This window comes from Schistocerca cancellata, chromosome 1, assembly GCF_023864275.1.
Source record: "Schistocerca cancellata isolate TAMUIC-IGC-003103 chromosome 1, iqSchCanc2.1, whole genome shotgun sequence".
In the NCBI taxonomy this organism is placed as follows: domain Eukaryota; kingdom Metazoa; phylum Arthropoda; class Insecta; order Orthoptera; family Acrididae; genus Schistocerca; species Schistocerca cancellata.
The window spans coordinates 83,290,459-83,315,224 of record NC_064626.1 but is presented as its reverse complement, the minus strand read 5'-3'; the positions used below and the strand labels follow the sequence as shown (position 1 = coordinate 83,315,224).

The window sequence follows — 24,766 nt, the reverse complement described above, 5'->3', positions numbered from 1 at the left end:
CAAACATTGATTCTTTCATCTGAGGAAAAAGTCACTGAGGGCTAAGTCAGAAAAACGTGGGGGAAAGGCAAAATCTGATGGCACAAAGGAGCACCTTTTATATGACCACTCTGTGCCAGATGAACTGGTGTGTTGTCAGGTAGCAAAATCACCCCCGCAAATAGCTACCCACGACACTCGGTAAATTTTGGTAGTAAGCTCATGTGATCATTTGCTCCTTATGAATATAATCTGTTGGCACCGCACCATGACGGTCTCAAAAATGCACTCGGTATCACCTTGCCTGATGATGGTTGGGTCTCTGGTGAATCAACATGTTTGCATCACTTTCTCTGTTGCTTTGTCTTCATAATGCAACAGCCAGCTCTCAGCTCTCATCTATGACACACACACACACACACACACACACACACACACACACACAAAATTAAGGTGAGACGGCCACTGATCTCTTCAGTGCACGTGCACACCAGACTCAAACTTGTGTGGGAATTGGCAAAATGCTGTGAGAAATGAGGATAATGGGCAAGGGGCACTAAACATTAGTAAGATGTGGGTAAGTAGAGAATTTTTATGTTACTCAGTTGGATGGGAGGCGTGCTAGGGTATTCCATACAGTTGCAACGGCCACTGTGTCCAGATGGCTTAATGGTTAGAGCATCTGCCTAATAAGCAGGAGACCCAGGTTCGAACCCTAGTCCAGTGTAAATTTCCAACTTTCCCCATTGGTTTCAATCAATGCTCACTTGGAGCCAATGTCTGTAATTCCTTTGTGTCTTAATGATCAAAATTATTTACAAGCAGTCTCCCTGAAAGTTCTTTAGTCTGTACAACATATAAAAATTCAATCCCTTAAGATAAATTCCATTTCACAATCTTCCACAAACTCCTCAGTGTTCACACCTTGATCTTTTCCCATACAGATGTATGTCCCATATTATTTCATGTTCAATTATTCATAATGAATGACTACATCAACTCTGAAGTGCGATGACATTTCTGCGCTACTTTACCAAATCCTTTGCCAAAATTTTCAAATTCAAAATGCTGCTCATAGTGGACAAGTTAATGACAGCTATAGTAATCATTGCAATTCTGTGTAATGAATTTCATACTTCTCTAAATTTTTCAGTGCCTTTTGTAGTACTGTAAGTATTAAAGATGTAAAACCAGTCATATTGTTCACATGTCACTTCTTGTCTCATCCCTATACCATATAATCCTAATTTCTTTAAAAGCAGACAGAGAAAAAAGATTGGGACTAGGAAGGCATTGAGGTAGAGGTAAGTGGATTTCAGGGGAAAGGAAGACTGGAGAGCCAAAGGTATTGAGGAACATTTCCCATCACTGTAATTCACAGTGGTTAGTGATGGAGAAGTGAGCAGGATCCATGTAGCTCAAGTCACACATTGCCACTGAGGTCTACCATATTCTGATCAGCAGTGTCCTTTTTAACTGGGTGGCCAAATTTACATTTGGCCACAATTTGATCTAGACCATTAACAAAAGTGGAAAGCCGATTGCAGGTCATGAATGTATAAAATGCCACACAGCTAGTTGGTGGCTGGTTTTACAGATGACACTGCATCTAATGGGATAGAATATACTAATGACAGGGCTGGAATGATATGTGATGTGATGGAAGGCTGCACCTGGATACAGCTGTAATAAACATGGCAAGAGATTAGAGAGAGTAGTGTGAGTATGTTACATAGTGTTTCATATAATGAGTAGTGAAGTGCCACACTGGGATGACCAGGAAAGATTTTGGGAAGAAAATTACACATTTTGGGATGTGATGAAAGGTGGTTAATATCCTTAAAGAGGATGTGATTCAGGTTTTTGATGGTGGCATTTAATAGTATTTGGGGTACTATTTTGCGAGTGGTTGGTGGCAGTAATTGAGGATACTTCATATTTATGTAAGTTAACTTTTTCATGAATTACTTGGAACTATATTTGCACTGGAATTACTTTAGTAATATTTGGAGGAAAATTAAATTTCAGCAGGAGAAAGTCTCAAACAAAATTGTATTTGTATCATAAAATTCACATACCCTTTCAGCATGTGTTCACCAAATAAACGTCCTTTGTGACCTTTGTCCAAAGCATTTAGTTCTTCCATCTCCTCATTACTCAGTTCAAAATCAAATATCTGAAATGTATATCAAAGACTGACATTAATTTTCTAAATGCTGGATTGTACTGTAGAGAATGAACTTTTTTTTATCAAGCAAACAGGAGAAGCCCTCAATGAACCTGAGAAATCAAATAACAACACAACGAAAAATTCAACTACCTAAACTCAACTATCTGCAGAAAGATTATATTGATAGAAAATTACTCTGGAGGCTAACAGAAATGAAATATAAACATCAATGTAAAATGTTAACTATCAGTGTTACTTACATCAATATTTTGTTTTATTCGCTGTGGGTTTGCACTCTTTGGAATAACAGCAATGTCACGCTGAATGATGTGTCTCAGCAACACTTGAGCTGGAGTTTTGTTGTACTTTTCTGCCATTTTGCACACCACAGGTTCAGTCAGTGGGCTAAGTTTTGGTATCCTGAAGAAGAATAATGATAATACACTTGCTTCATAACTTAATATACCATAAAATTTAATTTATTAAAATGAAAGCATAACTGGAATATTAGTGATATTTGTCTGCTATAATATGTAGAATACTAGCTAAAAATATGGATGAGTCTTCAGATTCTTTCTGTTAAATTGCATCAACAGGATAAATGTGGGAAAGGGGGGCAGAGGGACTGTAAGTACAGTTGATGAGAGAAGGGAACATCTTTAGAGCTCTATTCAGCTATACTGATTTGTAACTGACCCAGAAGTTGAGACTGTTTTCCACATTTTCCAACTGTTTCTGTGTAACAAAAGTTCCTGCTATTGAGGACACTGCTGAATCTTCCAATCCCATGCATATCATGGCCATGAATGTTTTAACACAGAAATATTGTGAATTTTAAAATTTTCCCAGTGAATTTTACGTTCAAACAAATTTCAGTTCAAACAATGACTGGCTGCAAGCCCGAAATTTGTCTGAACATATAAATGTTGTTTGACCCATACATGTGTATGATGCACAGCTAATCAGATCATCTCTTAAAACAATGCTCCAACTTACATATCTGCTATTATGTAATTCCAGTATCCTATTCCAGCCCACATAACACTATAACTAAGACAAAACCACCTCCCACCAAATCTGAATTAATGTCCTCATACATCTTATTGACACACCCCTCTACCAAAAAACTCCATACATCTCATACTTGGAGGTAGTTCAATCATAGATCATTATCAGTCAACATAATATTGGGTTGGTGCCATTTCTCATTGGGTTGGTGCGTAAGTCCAAGCCATTCTTCATTGGATTGCCACTCTTGCTTTGTGAAGCCTTAGTTTTTTTGTTATTCAATTGTTTTTCTTGTGTTTTGAGTTTAAATGTTGCAGACAAGGACTTGTGTGTTGTTAACAGCTTGTTCTGTCCATTTTCAAGGCTAGTCAGTATGGAATGTCAAGTAGAGAAAAGTGAACATTTCCAGCAGATTTTAGTCTTTGACTTTAATTAAGGATCTAGTGCTACAGAAATCAAGAGAAGAATTTGTGATCTGTACAGGAGAGAAGCATTTGCTAAGAGAACACCAGGGGAATGGTTTTCTTTTTTCCAAGAAGCAAAATTTTACTTGTGTGATGAACTACCTTCTGGAAGACCTTTCTCTGATGAAAACTGTGTAAATCAGTTCATTCAAAATAATCCTTGCCAAACAATGCAGTAATTGGCATAATTTATGTAATGTGATCACAAACCGATTGTGTGCCACTTCTATTCAGTGGGTAAGGTGCAAATATTGGGTACCACATATTAAGATGTGTTGTTGTTGTGGTCTTCAGTCCTGAGACTGGTTTGATGCAGCTCTCCATGCTACTCTATCCTGTGCAAGCTTCTTCATCTCCCAGTATCTACTGCAACCTACATCCTTCTGAATCTGCTTAGTGTATTCATCTCTTGGTCTCCCTCTACGATTTTTACCCTCCACACTGCCCTCCAATGCTGAATTTGTGATCCCCTGATGCCTCAAAACATGTCCTACCAACCGATCCCTTCTTCTAGTCAAGTTGTGCCACAAACTTCTCTTCTCCCCAATCCTATTCAATACCTCCTCATTAGTTACGTGATCTACCCACCTTATCTTCAGCATTCTTCTGTAGCACCACATTTCGAAAGCTTCTATTCTCTTCTTGTCCAAACTAGTTATCGTCCATGTTTCACTTCCATACATGGCTACACTCCATACAAACACTTTCAGAAATGACTTCCTGACACTTAAATCTATACTCGATGTTAACAAATTCCGCTTCTTGAGAAACGCTTTCCATGCCATTGCCAGTCTACATTTTATATCCTCTCTACTTCAACCATCATCGGTTATTTTACTCCCTAAATAGCAAAACTCCTTTACTACTTTAAGTGTCTCATTTCCTAATCTAATTCCCTCAGCATCACCCGACTTAATTTGACTACATTCCATTATCCTCGTTTTGCTCTTATTGATGTTCATCTTATATCCTCCTTTCAAGACACTGTCCATTCCGTTCAACTGCTCTTCCAAGTCCTTTGCTGTCTCTGACAGAATTACAATGTCATCGGCGAACCTCAAAGTTTTTACTTCTTCTCCATGAATTTTAATACCTACTCCGAATTTTTCTTTTGTTTCCTTTACTGCTTGCTCAATATACAGATTGAATAACATCGGGGAGAGGCTACAACCCTGTCTTACTCCTTTCCCAACCACTGCTTCCCTTTCATGCCCCTCGACTCTTATAACTGCCATCTGGTTTCTGTACAAACTGTAAATAGCCTTTCGCTCCCTGTATTTTACCCCTGCCACCTTCAGAATTTGAAAGAGAGTATTCCAGTTAACATTGTCAAAAGCTTTCTCTAAGTCTACAAATGCTAGAAACGTAGGTTTGCCTTTTCTTAATCTTTCTTCTAAGATAAGTCGTAAGGTCAGTATTGCCTCACGTGTTCCAACATTTCTACGGAATCCAAACTGATCTTCCCCGAGGTCGGCTTCTACTAGTTTTTCCATTCGTCTGTAAAGAATTCGCGTTAGTATTTTGCAGCTGTGACTTATTAAACTGATAGTTCGGTAATTTTCACATCTGTCAACACCTGCTTTCTTTGGGATTGGAATTATTATATTCTTCTTGAAGTCTGAGGGTATTTCGCCTGTCTCATACATCGTGCTCACCAGATGGTAGAGTTTTGTCATGACTGGCTCTCCCGAGGCCATCAGTAGTTCAAATGGAATGTTGTCTACTCCCGGGGCCTTGTTTCGACTCAGGTCTTTCAGTGCTCTGTCAAATTCTTCACGCAGTATCTTATCTCCCATTTTGTCTTCATCTACATCCTCTTCCATTTCCATAATATTGTCCTCAAGTACATCGCCCTTGTATAAACCCTCTATATACTCCTTCCACCTTTCTGCCTTCCCTTCTTTGCTTAGAACTGGGTTGCCATCTGAGCTCTTGATATTCATACAAGTGGTTCTCTTCTCTCCAAAGGTCTCTTTAATTTTCCTGTAGGCAGTATCTATCTTACCCCTAGTGAGACAAGCCTCTACATCCTTACATTTGTCCTCTAGCCATCCCTGCTTAGCCATTTTGCACTTCCTGTCGATATCATTTTTGAGACGTTTGTATTCCTTTTTGCCTGCTTCATTTACTACATTTTTATATTTTCTCCTTTCATCAATTAAATTCAATATTTCTTCTGTTACCCAAGGATTTCTATTAGCCCTCGTCTTTTTACCTACTTGATCCTCTGCTGCCTTCACTACTTCATCCCTCAGAGCTACCCATTCTTCTTCTACTGTATTTCTTTCCCCCATTCCTGTCAATTGTTCCCTTATGCTCTCCCTGAAACTCTCTACAACCTCTGGTTCTTTCAGTTTATCCAGGTCCCATATCCTTAAATTCCCACCTTTTTGCAGTTTCTTCAGTTTCAATCTGCAGTTCATAACCAATAGATTGTGGTCAGAATCCACATCTGCCCCAGGAAATGTCTTACAATTTAAAACCTGATTTCTAAATCTCTGTCTTACCATTATATAATCTATCTGACACCTTTTAGTATCTCCAGGATTCTTCCAGGTATATAACCTTCTTTTATGATTCTTGAACCAAGTGTTGGCTATGATTAAGTTGTATTAAGTTGTATTAAGATGTACCAACAAAAATCTGCGAATAACCAATGTTCATGTTTGCTGGCCCATTACAGTTTTGTCTATTGTAGGCACACAATTATATACCATATTCTCTAGCTTTAGCCCCTTCTGATTATCACCTTACAGATGATGATTAAACTTGCATGATCAAAAAATTAAGTTGTGCATTTGGTGAAATCAAGCAGGCATTCTTCATCATGAAGGTAAAAATAACAGCTGCTGTGTATACAGAACAGCTAAGATGACTTGTAGTTGCTACTGAAAACAAAACACATGGTGAACCTGTGTTGTTATACCATGATAATGCATGCCTGCATAAGGTCACAATCATGACATATGCATTTGCTCAACTTGGTTGGCAACCACTTCCTCACCTTACATTTTCTGTAAACTTACACGGGGAGGCCGCCAATTGTGAAATTCAGATTCAATTCATTCTGCGCATAATAAAAGCTCATGGCCAGAGGTGTAATGTGGCAAAGCACCAAGATGCACTTCTCAGCCATTGTCGAGAAAATTGACAGTCAAAAGAAACCGTTCCGGTGAAATACTCTCTACGATTTATAATTTTCTACAGCATCGTGGTGCAGCGGTAAGCGCTCGAGTTCGTAATCCGAAGGTCGCCAGATCGAATCTCGCGCCATGCAACATTTTTTTAAAATTTTTTTTTAGTATTTGTTTCTTGTAGTTCAAATGTGTGTGTGTGTGTATACACACACACACACACACACACATATATATATATATATATATATATATATATATATATATATATATATATATATATATATAATAGAGGGAAACATTCCACGTGGGAAAAATATATTTAAAAAGAAAGATGATGAGACTTACCAAACAAAAGCGCTGGCAGGTCGATAGACACACAAACAAACACAAACATACACACAAAACTCTAGCTTTCACAACCAACGGTTGCCTCATCAGGAAAGAGGGAAGGAGAAGGAAAGACAAAAGGATATGGGTTTTAAGGGAGAGGGTAAGGAGTCATTCCAATCCCGGGAGCGGAAAGACTTACCTTAGGGGGAAAAAAGGACAGGTATACACTCGCACACACACACATATCCATCCGCATATACACAGACACAAGCAGACATTTGTAAAGGCAAAGAGTTTGGGCCTTTTGCCTTTACAAATGTCTGCTTGTGTCTGTGTATGTGTGGATGGATATGTGTGTGTGTGCGAGTGTAAACCTGTCCTTTTTCCCCCTAAGGTAAGTCTTTCCGCTCCCGGGATTGGAATGACTCCTTACCCTCTCCCTTAAAACCCAATCCTTTTGTCTTTCCTTCTCCTTCCCTCTTTCCTGACGAGGCAACCGTTGGTTGCGAAAGCTAGAGTTTTGTGTGTATGTTTGTGTTTATTTGTGTGTCTATCGACCTGCCAGCGCTTTTGTTGGGTAAGTCTCATCATCTTTATATATATATATATATATATATATATATATATATATATATATATATATATATATCTAAAGACAAAGATGATGTGACTTACCAAATGAAAGTGCTGGCAGGTCGACAGACACACAAATGAACACAAACATACACACAAAATTCAAGCTTTCGCAACAAACTGTTGCCTCATCAGGAAAGAGGGAAGGAGAGGGAAAGACGAAAGGATGTGGGTTTTAAGGGAGAGGGTAAGGAGTCATTCCAGTCCCGGGAGCGGAAAGACTTACCTTAGGGGGAAAAAAGGACGGGTACACACTCGCACACACACACATATCCATCCACACATATACAGACACAAGCAGACATATATATATATATATATATATATATATATATATATATGGTTATAATAGAAGGAAACATATATCTAAAAACAAAGATGATGTGACTTACCAAATGAAAGTGCTGGCAGGTCGACAGACACACAAACGAACACAAACATACACACAAAATTCAAGCTTTCGCAACAAACTGTTGCCTCATCAGGAAAGAGGGAAGGAGAGGGAAAGACGAAAGGATGTGGGTTTTAAGGGAGAGGGTAAGGAGTCATTCCAGTCCCGGGAGCGGAAAGACTTACCTTAGGGGGAAAAAAGGACGGGTACACACTCGCACACACACACACATATCCATCCACACATATACAGACACAAGCAGACATATTAAAAGACAAAGAGTTTGGGCAGAGATGTCAGTCGAGGCAGAAGTGCAGAGGCAAAGATGTTGTTGAATGACAGGTGAGGTATGAGTGGCGGCAACTTGAAATTAGCGGAGATTGAGGCCTGGTGGATAACGGGAAGAGAGGATATATTGAAGAGCAAGTTCCCATCTCCGGAGTTCGGATAGGTTGGTATTAGTAGGAAGTATCCAGATAACCCGGACGGTGTAACACTGCACCAAGATGTGCTGGTCATGCACCAAGGCATGTTTAGCCACAGGGTGATCCTCATTACCAACAAACACTGTCTGCCTGTGTCCATTCATGCGAATGGACAGTTTGTTGCTGGTCATTCCCACATAGAATGCATCACAGTGTAGGCAGGTCAGTTGGTAGATCACGTGGGTGCTTTCACACATGGCTCTGCCTTTGATTGTGTACACCTTCCGGGTTACAGGACTGGAGTAGGTGGTGGTGGGAGGGTGCATGGGACAGGTTTTACACCGGGGGCGGTTACAAGGGTAGGAGCCAGAGGGTAGGGAAGGTGGTTTGGGGATTTCATGGGGATGAACTAAGAGGTTACGTAGGTTAGGTGGACGGCGGAAAGACACTCTTGGTGGAGTGGGGAGGATTTCATGAAGGATGGATCTCATTTCAGGGCACACCTCAACTCCTTTGGTTCCATCAGATTCACCTGGTCCTACTCCAAATCCCATGCCACTTTCCTTGATGTTGACCTTCACCTGTCCAATGGCCAGCTTCACACGTCCGTCCACATCAAACCCACCAACAAGCAACAGTACCTCCATTACGACAGCTGCCACCCATTCCACATCAAATGGTCCCTTCCCTACAGCCTAGGTCTTCGTGGCAAACGAATCTGCTCCAGTCCGGAATCCCTGAAGCATTACACCAACAACCTGACAACAGCTTTCGCATCCCGCAACTAGTCCTTTTTTCCCCCTAAGGTAAGTCTTTCCGCTCCCGGGACTGGAATGACTCCTTACCCTCTCCCTTAAAACCCACATCCTTTCGTCTTTCCCTCTCCTTCCCTCTTTCCTGATGAGGCAACAGTTTGTTGCGAAAGCTTGAATTTTGTGTGTATGTTTGTGTTCGTTTGTGTGTCTGTCGACCTGCCAGCACTTTCATTTGGTAAGTCACATCATCTTTGTTATATATATATATATATAAAATTCTCGGTAATCAGTTGCAACAATTATGCATATAATAAGTTGTTGAAAGTCGTTTGTCGTGGAAAAACTGTCGACTTCGAATATCATTATGTTTTCCGCAAACAAAGTTGTATTTCACAAATGTTATTAATTGTCTTCATAATGTTAACCACGTATAGTTAACGGAAGATGTAGAAACGATATTCCGAAACGAATACGTATAGCGTAAGTCAAACGTTCGAATTAGAATAGAAACCCCACGAACACAAATTTGCTGTGGCAGCTATGAAATATAAACTCCGTTACTCGCTCGTTACACTTGAAGGACAGATGTTGAATGGGCCGAAACGAGCCGCCGCATAACAGCGTAGTTGCCTGCTAACTTCGAAAGAAGGTAGATGCGGTCCCTAGCGCAACTTATAACATCGTCGAAAATCAGTGCGGCCGTGAGAGCTTTGGTCCACCCTGTTAAACAAACGCAAAAATGGAAGCGGTACAACTGCAGAGCGATCCGCCTTCACCAACATGCATAAGCAATTCATTAATAGTTTATTTATATATATATGTATATATTTGAATTACAAAAAACTAATAATAAAAAAAAATGTTGCATGGCGCGAGATTCGATCCAGCGACCTTCAGATTACGAACCCGAGCGCTTACTGCTGCGCCACGACGCTGTAGAAAACTTTTAATCGTAGAGAGTATTTCACCGCAATGGTTTCTTTTAACTGTTGATTTTCTCGACAACGGCTGAGAAGTGCATCTTGGTGCTTTGCCACATTACAACTCTGGCCATGAGCTTTTATTATGCGCAGTACGAATCGAATCTGAATTTTACAATTGGCGGCCTCCCCTTGTTAGTGCCTTCTGGTTATAATGTTTACTGGTCTCTCTCTCTCTCTCTCTCTCTCTCTCTCTCTCTCTCTCTCTCTCTCACCCCCCCCCCCCCCCCTCGCACTGGGTAACAGATTTCTTTCACTTAAAACCACAACAGTTCTGCAGGAGAGGCTCTGAACTCCAGCCAAAACACTGTCAGGCAATCACTAATGAAGAATGAATATACTGGGTAGTGTATCAATCTTTTTATCATGTATTATATTGAATGTAATGTTGTGTACTTTATGCTAATGAAATAAACCCATAGCTTTGAAAAATTGGCATGAACTTATCCACCGACCCTATATTATACAATACCTACACCAAGGAAATTTATTGATGTCAGGTATACAGACAAGAGAGAAGAGCACCATGACTCCACAAATACTTTCATTGATTGGTATGTCTTTGTTTTAAAATGAATGATAGTCTGTTTGCCCAGTCATTATTTAGTCCCCTGAGAAAAACTTAGAATATAAAGACTGAAATGTTAGCTTCTACTTGTCAATAAATATAGACAGTTTCTTCTTTATATTATAAGACCTTAAGTGTTCTGTCGTTTACTGTCACCTCATTCTATCTTTAACATGTATATTTTTATTTATTATCTGTTTAACCTGGCAAGGCCCTCTCTTACAGCTAACCAGGTGGTCTACATATTTTGCATCACATATATTTCAGTAAGCATGTTATAATACATTTTGGAATTAAAAATTACAATACTATGGGTAAACACACACACACAGCTTATTATACTTGTACAGCAATAATTAGGAATTATGGAAAGGTATGTTTTTACTTATGAGCACTAGCAGCAAGCAGTAATGGGCATGAGAAAATGAGGTGAAGGAATGTGATAACACACAGGTAATGAACAGAAAGTAAAGAAGGTGGCATGACTTAGAGAGAAAGGAAAAGAGAAATGAACATAACTGGGAGAAGATAGAAGCACAGGGGTAGTTGGCCCTCTATATTAATTTTTGAGGAAAACATTATGAATGTGACATAAGGAACTGCTTCAACTTCCTCTCAAATGCAGCAGGGCATTGAATTATGCATAAAGTGCAGTGGAGCTTGTTCCAGAGGCAGGCAAAAATGACAGTGAAGGAGTTTCAAATACTTTTGTTTTGTGAATGGGCTCTGTTAGAGTCCTAGACAAATAGGACCTTTGTTTTAGTTATGATGCCATTATAGGTATTTAATCTCTAGTGTGAGGTAATGGGATGCTTGAGCACAGAGGAGCTGGCGAAGTAGGAAATCATGTGGTATTCATGTAATTTATCTGGTCACAACCACTGCAACTGTGCATGTGAAGCACAGACATTGTCATATCAACAGATGCTGAAGATGTGACACACACAAACATTCATGATTAGTTCTAATTGTCTTGTGTTTTCACTACTTGTTTCCTGTTGAATTACATCACAACAGTGGAGTTGTGGTAAAAAAAATGCTTGCATGAGTTTACACTTCACATCCTGTGGAAATATGTTACAAAACTTTTTGAGGTTGTAGAGGTTAGCAGAAGTCTTCAGGCACATTGTGATAGTGTTCTCTGCCCAATTGAGATGCTCGCCCTGAGTTACACCCAAGTTCTTCACTGTTTTCTGATAAGGTACTGGAATACCATTGAGCCAAATAGGAGGCAACTGTTTGCAGATTTCTGAACTTATTAATTTCTGATGGCATACCAAGATAACTTGTGACTTCTTTGCATTTAGTTTAGGCCCCAGGTTTTTCTCCCGTGTTACCACTGAAGACAGATCATCATTTATCTAAAAGATTGCAGCATCTATGTTCTCAGATGTGTCTCTTAGATAAAGCTGGAATTTGTTGGCATAGGAATGATATTTACAGAAATACAGAACCAACAAAATATCATGCATTGGGTTTTTGGTCCACACATAAGTTGGACTACGCTTTTCCATGGAGTGAGATATATTCCATTAATGACAGAAAAATTATACATTTCACTTAAGATAGGTATTAAGCCATTGGCAACATTGTTCGTCATGGTTAAGCTGATACCGTCATTGCCTATCACTTCAGAGTAAATTATTATTATAGCTTCTTTTGTCACATTTATTGTACATGTTTTAGATGTAAAGTGTCATGGTTAGTTATATAGATTGTGGACTCTTGTGACAGTTTTTTGCCATCTGTGGGTTGACTGGTGGTAGAGAAGAATTAATTCAGTTCATCAGCTGAGACCTGAAAAGCAGTTCCTGATTTTGCCTTTCTAATATCCGTGTCATAGAGATTCTCCCACAGCCTCGCAGATGTCATATTGCAGCACACAATGGAACAAGGAAGCCTGATTTTGGCATTGTAAATGCATTTCTTTGCCCTTTTTCATAGCTTTTTATATTCTTTGTAACATTCAGATTTGTCTTGAAATGTCTATGAGCAGCAAACCTATCATTCACTATTTGATGTAATTCAGTTGTCACCAATGAAACAGGAGCTTTTCTTCCAACAGACTGTGTGTATAAGGGGATGTTTGTCATACAGAGCAGTAAGTTTATTGGTGAGTCATTGCTTTGGCAAGAATTGTAGGCTGTATGATTATTTTATGCCATGAAGTACCCAAACAATCAGCTGTTAAGACATCACATTCCATATGTTTAATGTTCCTGAGAGTTATATTATGCAGTATCAGTTTTGGAGGCTGCACAGAGTAAACCAGAAATATTACTGACAGGATTGGAGCCAAAGTTTGACCTATATCTCTTACTTTGTTAATCTTTTTCATTATGATTACTGTCTTGGCTGTCAAATTTTATTAACACAAGAAGTGTCATGACTCAAATTTGATTAATGTAAGAGATGTCATGGTTATCAGATTCTACTAATGTAAGGAGATGCACAATGCAGCTGGCAGGAAGTAGAGTGAGCCATAGCAATGACAACACACAGAGGTGAAAGTGGAGCACTCACAGAGCATGGTCACTGACAGACAGTAAATGCTTGTATGCAATGTTCATAACAGTGGCCAGACAGGCAAAGCAAAACACAAAAATGGTAGCAAAGTCACCCGTGTCTGAGAAACATTTCAACCGAGGCTGGGTGTTTCTGGAAAATAGGGAAGAGTCAGAGAAAAGTGACATTATGTGAGAAACTCATCCAAGAGACCTGAAAAATCAGTATATAAGCAGTCAGCACAGGGAAATAAGTCCATCATTCCTGTGAGTTACAAGACATGAATACCAGAAAGCAGCAAGGCCAGTACAACAACCAAGTCATCAGGAGCTGTCAGTACACAGTGACACTTTGATGCTGATGCAGTAAAAACTACAAGAAATCTGTACACATTTGAGGGAGGACAACTGAGTTTCTGATAGTCAGGGCAAAGCAACACTATGAGAGAAACTCGTCCAAGAGCCCTGAAAAATCAATATGTAAGTGGCCATCACAGGGAAGTAAGTCAGTCAGTAACATGAGCTAGAAGGAGTGATTACCAGGAAGCAGGTAGGAGCAATGCAACAACCAAGTCATCAGGAGCAGTCACTATATAGTGGCACATTGACATTGATTCAGTACGAACTGTCAGAAGTCTGTACACATTCAATGGAGGACAACTGAGTTTCTGCTAAGCATTCAGCAACAGTTAAACAGCTATTATCTAAATTGTTTCTGTCTGTTAGAAAATAATGAGCTCTATAGAGTTTGTCTTTAGTAGAGGCAACGAGTAATAGCTGTTTTTTTTTTTTTTTTTTAAGAAATTGACTGGGGGTATGGTATCACAAACACAGTCCCTTTGACTGTTCAGAGATGTCACTAAACCTGCCCAAAGATGTAAACAACCATGCAGGAGCAGATGAGCAGCACCTATTAGACAGAGAGAGTCCAACAGCTGATCAGTTCCAGTCATTCCACCAGGAAGGAGGTACACGGCTCATGTTGTCTGTAATTCAACCACGCCTAGATGGTCAATGTGCAGTTTGATCATGCCTGCATTGTTACTTTGTGCCAGGAAAGGCTCTCAACAAGGGAAGTGCCCAGGCATCTCGGAGTGAACCAAAGAGATGTTTGGACATGGAGGAGATACAGAGTGACAGGAACTGTCTATGACATGCCTTGCTCAGGCTGCCCAAGGGCTATTATTGCAGTGGATGACCTCTACATAGGAATTATGACTCGGAGGAACCCTAATAGAAATGCCACCATGTTGAATGATAGTTTTTGTGCAGCCACGGGACGTCGTGTTATGACTCAAACTATGTGCAATAGGCTGCATGATGCACAACTTCACTCCCAATGTCCATCTTTGCAACCACGACACCATGCAGCTCATTACGAATGGGCCCAACAACATGCCAAATGGACCGCTCACGATTGGCATCACATTCTCTTCACCGATGAGTGTTGCATATGCCTTCAACCAGAAAACCGTTGCGGGTGTGTTTGGAAGCAACCTGGTCAGGCTGAACGCCTTAGACACACTCCCCAATGAGTGCAGCAAGGTGGAAGTTCCCTGCTGTTTTGGGATGGTATTATGTGGGTCCGACGTATGGCGCTAGAGGTAATGGAAAGCGCTGTAATGGCTGTATGATACATGAATTCCATCCACTGATCAATAGTGCAATCATATCGGCAGCATACTGGTGTGGCATTCACACCCCTATCACACACATCTTGTGACTGACTTCCTTCAGGAAAACGACATCGCACAACTAGAGTGGCCAGCATGTTCTCCAGACATGAACCCTATCGTACATGCCTGGGATACATTGAAAAGGGCTGTATATGAACGACGTGACCCACCAACCACTCTGAGGGATCTATGCCAAATTGCCATTGAGGAGTGGGACAATCTGGACCAACAGTGCCTTGATGAACTTGTGGATAGTATGCCATGATGAATACAGGCATACATCAATGCAAGACGACGTGCTACTGGGTATTAGAGGTACCGGTGTGTACAGCAATCTGGACCACCAGCTCTGAAGGTCTCACTGTATAGTTGTACAACATGCAATGTGTGGTTTTTATGAGCAATAAAATGGTGGAAATGATGTTTATGTTGATCTCTATTCCAATTTTATGCACAGATTCCGGAACTCTCAGAACTGAGGTGATGCAGAACTTTATTTCATGTGTGTATAATGAGGAACAAGTGGTGTTGTAGTTATCACACAATGTTACAAGCAAAGTGCTCATCTCTGACAGCAAAAGGTAGAATTCAGAAACATGAAGTTGGAGGGAAAGATTGATATATGGTGGTAGGGTGTACTCACTGATTTGCAAAGATATAAAGCCACTGTAAGACACCTCTGTGAATCAGGTTGAACTATTGGAAAATAAATTGGATAAGAAGACAACTTCTCTTCGTTTCAAAATCACCTCTGGTAAGCACCCTAGGAGACTTTCTCCCTCTCACTCCATTAATGAAAACTCTCAGCCCACTTTGTCATCAACATCCTGATTGTGATGATGATGATGTTTGGTTTGTGGGGCACTCAACTGCGTGGTTATCAGCGCCCGTACAATTACCCAATCTTTGCTCAGTCCAATTTCGCCACTTTCCTGGATGATGATGAAAGGATGAGGACAACACAAACACCCAGTCATCTCGAGGCAGGTAAAAATCCCTGACCCCGCCGGGAATCGAACCCGGGACCCCGTGCTTGGGAAGCGAGAACGCTACCGCGAGACCACGAGCGGCGGACAACATCCTGATTGTGTCACACAGGCCACATCTTTGTGCAAGCTGGCACAGGATGTGACATATCTACAAGAGTAGCCATACAGTGTGTAGGTTGTAATGGAACAATGTTTATGTTGTTGCAACAAAAGAATCTTATTATGTTTATTGCAATGAGAGTGTCTCTCACAAAGTCTATGTTCATATCTCCCATTATGATGACATGTTCATAATGATGCTGAAGTGAATGTACCATGTCTCTAACAGTGGACATTATAACAATCCTTCAAGAAAAACTAAAAGTTTTCCTTTTCTCAGTCAGCTACAAATGTAGTGAGTTTTAAATGACTTACATTTCAGGATCATCCCCAATCATCTTCACAAAACTTTGTAGTCCAGGTGATCCAATTGGTGCATAAGCACAAACTGATATGTCCAGTGCATGACAGAAAGCAACAAGTTCACGTTGTTGAAAATATACGTGCAGTTCCACCTGTAGATTTGCAGGTACAATGCGAGCAGAATCCGTAATTCGCTTTATCTGGTTTGAATTAAAGTTAGACAATCCAATAGCACGAGTTAAACCAGCATCCACAAGTTTTTCCATTGCCTGAGAAGAGAAAGTAGCAAAATATAATATTTATTAAAACATAGAAAAGAAGAAGAAAAAAGACAGAGTAGCAAAAGCACAACATCAACAGCAATGAAATAGTTTAAATAATTTAACATAGTGCAGAATACATAATTTATTTTATCTGAAAATATACTACAGTGTACCATACTATATTAAAAAAGTACTACACTGTTTCACTGATATGACTGAGTCAAATGTTATTAACCATTTAATAAAAATCTGTCTAGTCACACAGATGACTTTCTCTTTCACACAGGATAAACCCAAACTCCATTGACATAATTCTGGAGGTTGTTCAGGGACAAAAATATTTTGACATAAGGGACCTGTGGCCTCCAGCATCTTATTACAGAATAATTGCATTTTGTTTGATTTCTTATCTCCATCCATCTTTCCATCGGTACTGCACTGAAATATCTGCAAAAAATGTGAATGTTGATGTCATTTGCTATGTGTTTTGTTTGGTTACAAACTTGCTCGATTCACTCAATGTACTTGTCCACTTTACTCTTCTCCCTCAAGCTTCTATTCAGTACTGCGATTTTGCCAGCAGTGTCAGTTGTGTGTTAATAGAGATACAGAGCAGTGAGGATAGGTTTCTCATAAGAATTGGCCAATATTATATGGTTTCACTGAAGGAATTGCATAAGCTGTGCAACACTGCTATACTGTGTTGCTCCAACAGTGATGATAACCACATCACAGTAATCTTGCATCTGCACATAGATGGCCTCAAGAAATCAGATACTTCTGTGTTAAAATGGAAGATAATGGCCAGAATGCCCAGTCTGAAAGTTAATGTGTTGCACATGATTGGTGACAATCATGTAATACTTAACTGTGATCATGTCACCATCCCGTAAGCTCATTTGGTTGCACACATTTGCCACATATTACCTGTTTTTCTCATGGAGCAAAAAGCCATAGCAAGGGGGCTGGTCAGTAAATACCTGTAAACACTCAAGCAATATAAATCATTATTCTCCTATTATAGAAAAATGGGGATTTATGTTTGTTTGATGAAGAACAGAATATGTATTTTGAGGATTTTCCTTCACACTTGCACAACATGTTTGTCATTTACATGATTGATACTAGCATGGCAAGTGTCAGCTTTGACATCTGGTACATATCAACAAGTACAATTGAGCCAATCACTACACAATACAGCACTTTCAACCTAGCATAGTACACCATTATTACCGTCACATATATGGAGCACTATGTACATGGCCACCACAAACCTCTAGCTTGAGGAATCTTATAAAACACATACCAATTGGCCAATAAGCTATGTGATTATTTTTATCAAATATTTTGAGTCAACAGTTTTCTGACAGGTTTGATGCAGTCCATCACAAAGTCCTTTTTTGTGCCAACCTCTTCATCCCAGAGTAGCACTTCCTCCCCATGTTCTCAATTATTTGTTATAGGCAATCCAGTCTCTGTCTCCCTCTACAATTTTTATCCTCTACAGTTCACACTAGTACTATGGAAGTTCTTTCCTGATTTCTTAACACAAGTCCTATCATCATGTCTCTTCTTCATGTCAGTATTATCTGTATGTTGCTTTCTTCACTGATACTTCTCATTTCTTATCAGTCCACCTAATTTTCAATATCCCTCTGTAGCAAGACATCTCAAATGCACTGATTCTCTTTGTTTCTGGTTTTGCCACAATCCAAGATTCATTGGCATAAAATTCTAAGTTCCAAACATACATCCATAAAAATATCTTCCTTAAATTAAGACCTACATTAAATATTAGTAGACTTCGTTTAGCCATGAATGCCCTCTTTGCATGTACTAGTCTGCTTATTATGTCATCTTTGCTTCGTCCATCATGTATTGCTTTGCTTCCAAGATAGAGGAATTCTCCCACTTCATGTAGTTTGTGGTCACCAGTTTTAATTTGAAGTTTATCACTAATCTTAATGCTGCTGCTCCACATTACTTTTGTCTGTGTTCAGTTTACACTAAATCCATATGCTGTGCTCATTGGACTGTTCATTCCATTCAACACATTCTATAATTCCTTTTCATTTTCACTGAGGGCAGCAATGTCATCATCAAACATTATCTCCTTTCACACTGAATTTTAATCCCAGTGTTAAAAGTGTTGTTCTTTTTTTAATTGCTTTTACAATATATAGATTGAACAGTAGACCCCCAAGACTGCATCCCTGTCTTATACCCTTTTCAATCCAATACTTTTTTCTTGGTGTTCCATTTTCATTGCTCCCTTTTGGTGCTTGTTCACATTGTATATTACCCATCTTTACCTATAGCTTGATCCTATTTTTCTCAGAATTTTGACCATCTTTCACCATTTATGCAGTTTTTTCAATGGTATTCATTTTAGCAGTATCTACAGCCTTAGAGAATCTCAAATGTGGTTCATCCTTCCTCGGTGCAGCAGCATTCAGTGGCATAGCGAACGTAACTAGCTCCTGGGGCATGAAGCATTATTGACCCCCCCACCCCACATCGGCGCCCAGGGCACAACACTTTATTGGTGCTGCCCCCCTCCTGGGGTATCAGGGTTCGATGCTACACTCTATTGGTGCCCTCTCCCCCTCCACAAACACAATAGTAATATGCAGAATGTACTCTAATAATAATACAGTCTCCATAAAATCTTGTTTTCATCTTGGAGACCATTTGGCATTCTCTGCAAGTGGCGCTTGGGGCATGACAAACACCCCACCCCCACCCCCTTGCTATGCTGCTACCAGTGTCCTACTTTTCAATGTATTTAGTCTCTTTGACAATTCTCTTCAACTTCAATCTGCTCTTCACCATTACTACATGGTGATCCAAGTCTATATCTGCTCCTGAGTATGCCTTACAATCCTACATATGATTTTGGAATCTTTGTCTCACCATAATGTAATCCATTTGTAATATCCCCATGTCTCTGATCTTTTACAAATATACCCCACCTCTTGTGACTTTTGGACAATGTGTTGGTTACTACTAGCTGAAATTTGTTGCAGAACTCAATTAGTCTTTCTCCTGTCTTATTCTTATTACCAAGCCCATAGTTTCCTGTAACCCTGTCTTATGTTCCTTCCCCCCCTGCCACATTTCCATCAGCCATGATTATTAGATTATCAACTTCCTTTAAATACTGAGTTACCCATTCAGTATCTTTGTATACTTTCTGTTTCTTCTTCTTTTTCTTCTTCTTATTCTGGCAAAATGTATACCTGAACTACTATTGTTGGTGTTGTTCTGCTGTTGGTTGTGACGGTGACAACATTATCACTGAACTGTTCACAGTAGCTCACCCTCTGCCCTACCTTCCTATTCATAATGTATGCTACTCCTGTTATGCCATTATACTTCAGTTTCCCCTACCACATTCCAATTCTGACATTCTACATTCTGAGTCTTAGAATTTTACCCTTTTGGTGGTTGTTCAGTCTTTTTCTATGGTTACCTCCCCCTTGGTACTCTCTTTCTGGAGTTCTGAATGAAGGACTAATCCAGAAACTTTTGCCACTGGAAAGATCATCATGACACTTCTGCAATTAGAGGCCACATGTTGTGTGGATACACACTATGTAATAGTTTCCATTGGCTTCTGCATCCTCATGCTGTTGATCATTGCCAATTCTTTCACCATTTGGGAGAATTTTGCCATCCCCAGAGCGAGAGGTTGCCCTACTTCTACCTTAAGTCTTTGGCTGGCATTGCTGATGGCTTTTATTCAAAATTAAAGCAGTAACTGGTATTGAACCCCGGACTAAGGACACTTTGATTACTAGTCAAAGACACTACCCCCAGACCACAGGCACTACACAGTGTAATGTGAAGAACAAATTTTTTTACAGCCTATTAAAATGATTCATTTTTTATGAGGGGGCGTGTTACCAGTGCACAGACAAGCGTATACTATAGTGAAAACTGTTTCAGTTGAGCAACAGCATGCATCCATTACAGATGCTACAAGCTGCTAAAGTAACATTCACATTTGGAATAATTTTCAACATCTTCTGGTAGCCTATCCTAATATTCTGTTTCTGGCTTGGACAGCAACTACACAGGTGTTCAGGGGTTCTGCAATACGGTGAGTTTGTGCGCCAGTTGAAATCACGAAAGTGTTACCCACTTTTTTTGTACTTAAGTTAGATTGACTAATTGATTGGTCTGTTTCATCATTTTTGTACATAGTTACAAACTGATATTGGACAAGTAAAGTTTTGTGAGATGATGAGATGAGACAATGTGAGTTTATGTGATGATCATAAATTGTATATCTACTATAATCTAAATAAATATGCATACATAAAACTGTAAGCAAATTATACATACAGATTGCTGTCTTCATCCTCTTCTCAAGAACTTACACCAGCTTTCTAGTTAAAAATCAATGTGTTGATCACAGCTTACAATTTCTATAAATAACTTCTCCAGGTAATTACTTTAGCACAGAAGAGTTCATGTGGGCAATGAGGTTTGTATCCTTCCATTCAAGGGTTATGCTGGCAATAGCATAGTAATCAGTAGGGACTCCCACACTAGAAAGGACAGATGAATGTAGCTCATAATGATTTGTGTTCTCCTGTCTCTATTAGTGCTTGGAGCTTCTGGGGAGACTCACTAACTCAGAGGCTCCTGACATCCATCCTAAACGTTTTCCTTTACTCATTCTGTCCTATAATGGTATAGGATGGATTCTGAAGGGATGGTGATTCTGAAGGGAATCCTCCCAACTTCGAAGGAGCTAAGTAACATACCCTCTGCTGTGCTCACTGTGAAGAACACTCTTAATGTGGCCATGGGGCATCAAAAGTCAATTATAAGCTTAGCTGCAGGAAAGCTTTGTTAGCATAAACTAGTGGTTCCCGATGTGCAGATAATTATCCCTCAAGGGATAAAACTAAATTATCTGAGGGACAAGAAAAAATGGCTTGATTATGGTTTAATCATTACTCTAAATTATTTTAAATAAATAATCTCCATCTGTTAGCAATTAGCAAGACAGTGGCTGTGTCTTAAATCTCATTTTTCATTGATGAAAATTGATGCTCATGGTTGTCAGAATTAGGTTACTATTGCCGTTATTCATGTATACAAGAACAATACTGCTCTGAAAAATTTCCCTTCCCTAGATGTGGTCACTTTCAAGACTAATGTTGTCTGAAACTTTGTGGTTTCAAGACTTAATGTTGTCCAAAACTTCGTGGTCATATTCTGCCTCTGCTAGTGCATCTGTTGCTGTTGATACAATATTATGAGAAGGAAAGTTGCTCCTCACCATATAGTGGAGATGCAGAGTCACAGATAGGCACAACAAAATGACTTACACAATTAAAGCTTTCATCCATCAAGACCTTCATCAACTATAGATACACACTCACGCAAATGCAACTCGTGCACATACTGCAGTCTCAGGCAACTGAAACCAAACTGCAAGCAGCAGCACCAGCACGTGATGGGAGTGGTGACTGGGTGGGGGTAAGGAGGAGGCTGGGGTGGGAGGGGGAGGGATAATAAGGTGGGGGTGGCAGACAGTGAAGTGCTGCAGGTTAGATGGAGTGCTGGGGAGAGGTGGGGAGGGGAGGGGGAGGGACCAGTGGAAAAGGAGAGAAATAAAAAGACGAGGTGTGGTGGTGGAATCACAGCTGTGCAACACTGGAATGGGAACAGGAAAGGGACTGGATGGGTGAGGACAGTGACTAATGAAGGTTGAGGCCAGGAGGGTTATGGGAAAGTAGGTTGTATTGCAGGGAAAGTTCCCACCAGCATAATTCAGAAAAGCTGGTGTTGGTGGGAAGGATCCATATGGCACAGGTTGCAAAGTAGTCACTGAAACGAAGGATATCATGTTTGGAAGAGTGTTCAGCAGCAGGGTGGTCCACTTGTTTCTTGACCACAGTTTGTCAGTGGCCATTCATGTAGACAGACCACATGACTGGTTTCACAGGTAGCCCTGCCTTTGGTGGGATAGGTGATGTTAGTGACTGGGGTGGAGTAGGTGGTGGGGGGTGGGGGAAGGGGGGGGGGCAATGTATGGGATGGGTCTTGCATCTAGGTCTATTACAGGGGTATGAGCCATGAGGTAAACGATTGGGAGAACGGGTTGTGTAAGGATGGATGAGTATATTGTGTAGGTTCGGTGGACAGCGGAATACCACTGCAGGAGGGGTGGAAAGGATAGTGAGTAGGGCATTTCTTAAGTGTGAGAGTCTTTTTGTTGTGCCTATCTGCAACTCAGCATCTTCACCATATGGCGAGTAGCAGCTTTCCTTCTCGTAATATTGTTACATTCCATCCTGGATTTTCCATTGTTTGATTGTTGCTGTTGATAAGCTGTTGTGTATTCATTCTAGGTGTTTTGTAAATTAAGACCTGATAATATGTTAATGAAGACACTGCTAAATTTTGTTTAACGAGTGATTGTACTATATACACATCTTTTTAAAAAATAAAACATACTGATCTTGCCACTATCTAAGAAGTGATTTATTCTTTTGAAGCCATTTCAGGTCTTCAGCACAGTATCCTGACCCTGGGAAACACTCTGTATGCTCTATAAATCACACAGCTATTGCTGTCGTAACATGGTGTCTATAGAATTACTGTAGAAGATCTGCTGTTGAAAACCCATTCACACATTCTCAGTTGGCTAATCCCCACATAAATGGCATGCAGCAGTTGCATATTGGTTTTCTTTACATCACTACAGCAAGATGGTACTGTAAGACAAAGGTGACAGTTTTGGTAAACATTTTTTGGAAAGCAGTGATCAATTAATTGTTAACCGAAACCGGTTACCTATATCATTAAAACATACATGAGTGATCAAGACTGAACTTTAGTCAAAATATAAAGGTGACAGTGCTGTGTAATATGACAGGTTTGACAGCAGTGGTGCTCTGTCACCTGCTGTTGAGAAGTAAATACAAATGGCAAGTTGCGAGGTCATTCCCATGCCACACAGGCAAGTGTGGACCAAGTGGAAATTGCCGAGAATTTCTGATGAGAGGGGAGAGTAGTATTAGAGGAACCACCTGACTGCAGCACATTAAAATGGTGATATTCTGTCTGTATTTGAAACTAAAATACAGATTCACCAAAGATACTAAAATTGTCTCCACAAAAGCTACAATAAATCTGAAAACAGTGTTGAAATTACAAGAAAAAGGCAATTCCCATAAAAATATCACCACCGGCTGGAGTGGCCAAGCTGTTCTAGGTGCTTCAGTCTGGAACCGCATACCGCTACGGTCGCAGGTCTGAATTCTGCCTCGGGCATGGATGTGTGTGATGTCCTTAGGTTAGTTAGGTTTAAGTAGTTCTAAGTTCTAGCAGACTCATGACCTCAGAAGTTAAGTCCCATAGTGTTCAGAGCCATTTGAACCATTTTTGAAAAATATCACCATGTTTGCACTACTATTACAAAATATGATATTAACAATTGTTTACAAAGTCATCTAGCAATTATAACTAATGAAGCCAACATGTTGCCTGTGCACATGATATAGCAAATGTTTGTGCATGAAATCCACTAATAAATGAGTGTGTTTGGCATAAGGGCAAATTAAACTACCCAATTATTATAAACAAAATTGCTTAAATTACTACTGCTGTGTGCCCAAAACAAAGTTCTCCATAAACACACATATGGACTAAACACACATAACAGTTAGCCTCTGCACAGATAGTTTATAGAATAATTTAACTGTCTATGTTTATTTAATGAAAAATTTGCATGTTAATATTTGTGAGATGACATTTGAGTAATTTAGTTTAATTTAGTACAGAAAGAATAAAGTGTTGTGTCTCGCCGATCTTTCAAAGTGCCGCCGTGCAGTTACGCGCGTCCTCTACATGCGGTGCTGTCTGCCAGCCATGCAGCAGCAGCGCCACCTAAGCGGCCAGCCAGCCAGCGACCACTAGACTTGGACTCAGTTATGATTTGACTGTCAAAGTGTACACATGTCTTACTGTGTTTACTTGATCTGTGACTTTCATGTATTGTGTCTTCCTTGAAATATATTTGTCCAACTTGATGTTATAACATAAAGGAGCACTTTTGACTAGTGATTGCAGA

The 24,766-nt window shown here is 39.9% G+C and overlaps 1 protein-coding gene across 1 annotated transcript in view; it reads right to left on the bottom strand.

The window, feature by feature from the left end:
- The window catches only part of LOC126165968 (1,5-anhydro-D-fructose reductase-like), a 167,329-nt gene that overhangs the window by 22,113 nt on the left and 120,450 nt on the right, over window positions 1-24,766 (bottom strand). The window contains exons 4-6 of the mRNA XM_049920365.1: window positions 16,424-16,680; window positions 2,410-2,569; window positions 2,058-2,155 (exon numbers count right to left, since the gene is read on the bottom strand). Of these exons, the coding sequence (XP_049776322.1) occupies window positions 2,058-2,155; window positions 2,410-2,569; window positions 16,424-16,680 (515 nt within the window). The remainder of the gene's footprint in view (window positions 1-2,057; window positions 2,156-2,409; window positions 2,570-16,423; window positions 16,681-24,766) is intronic.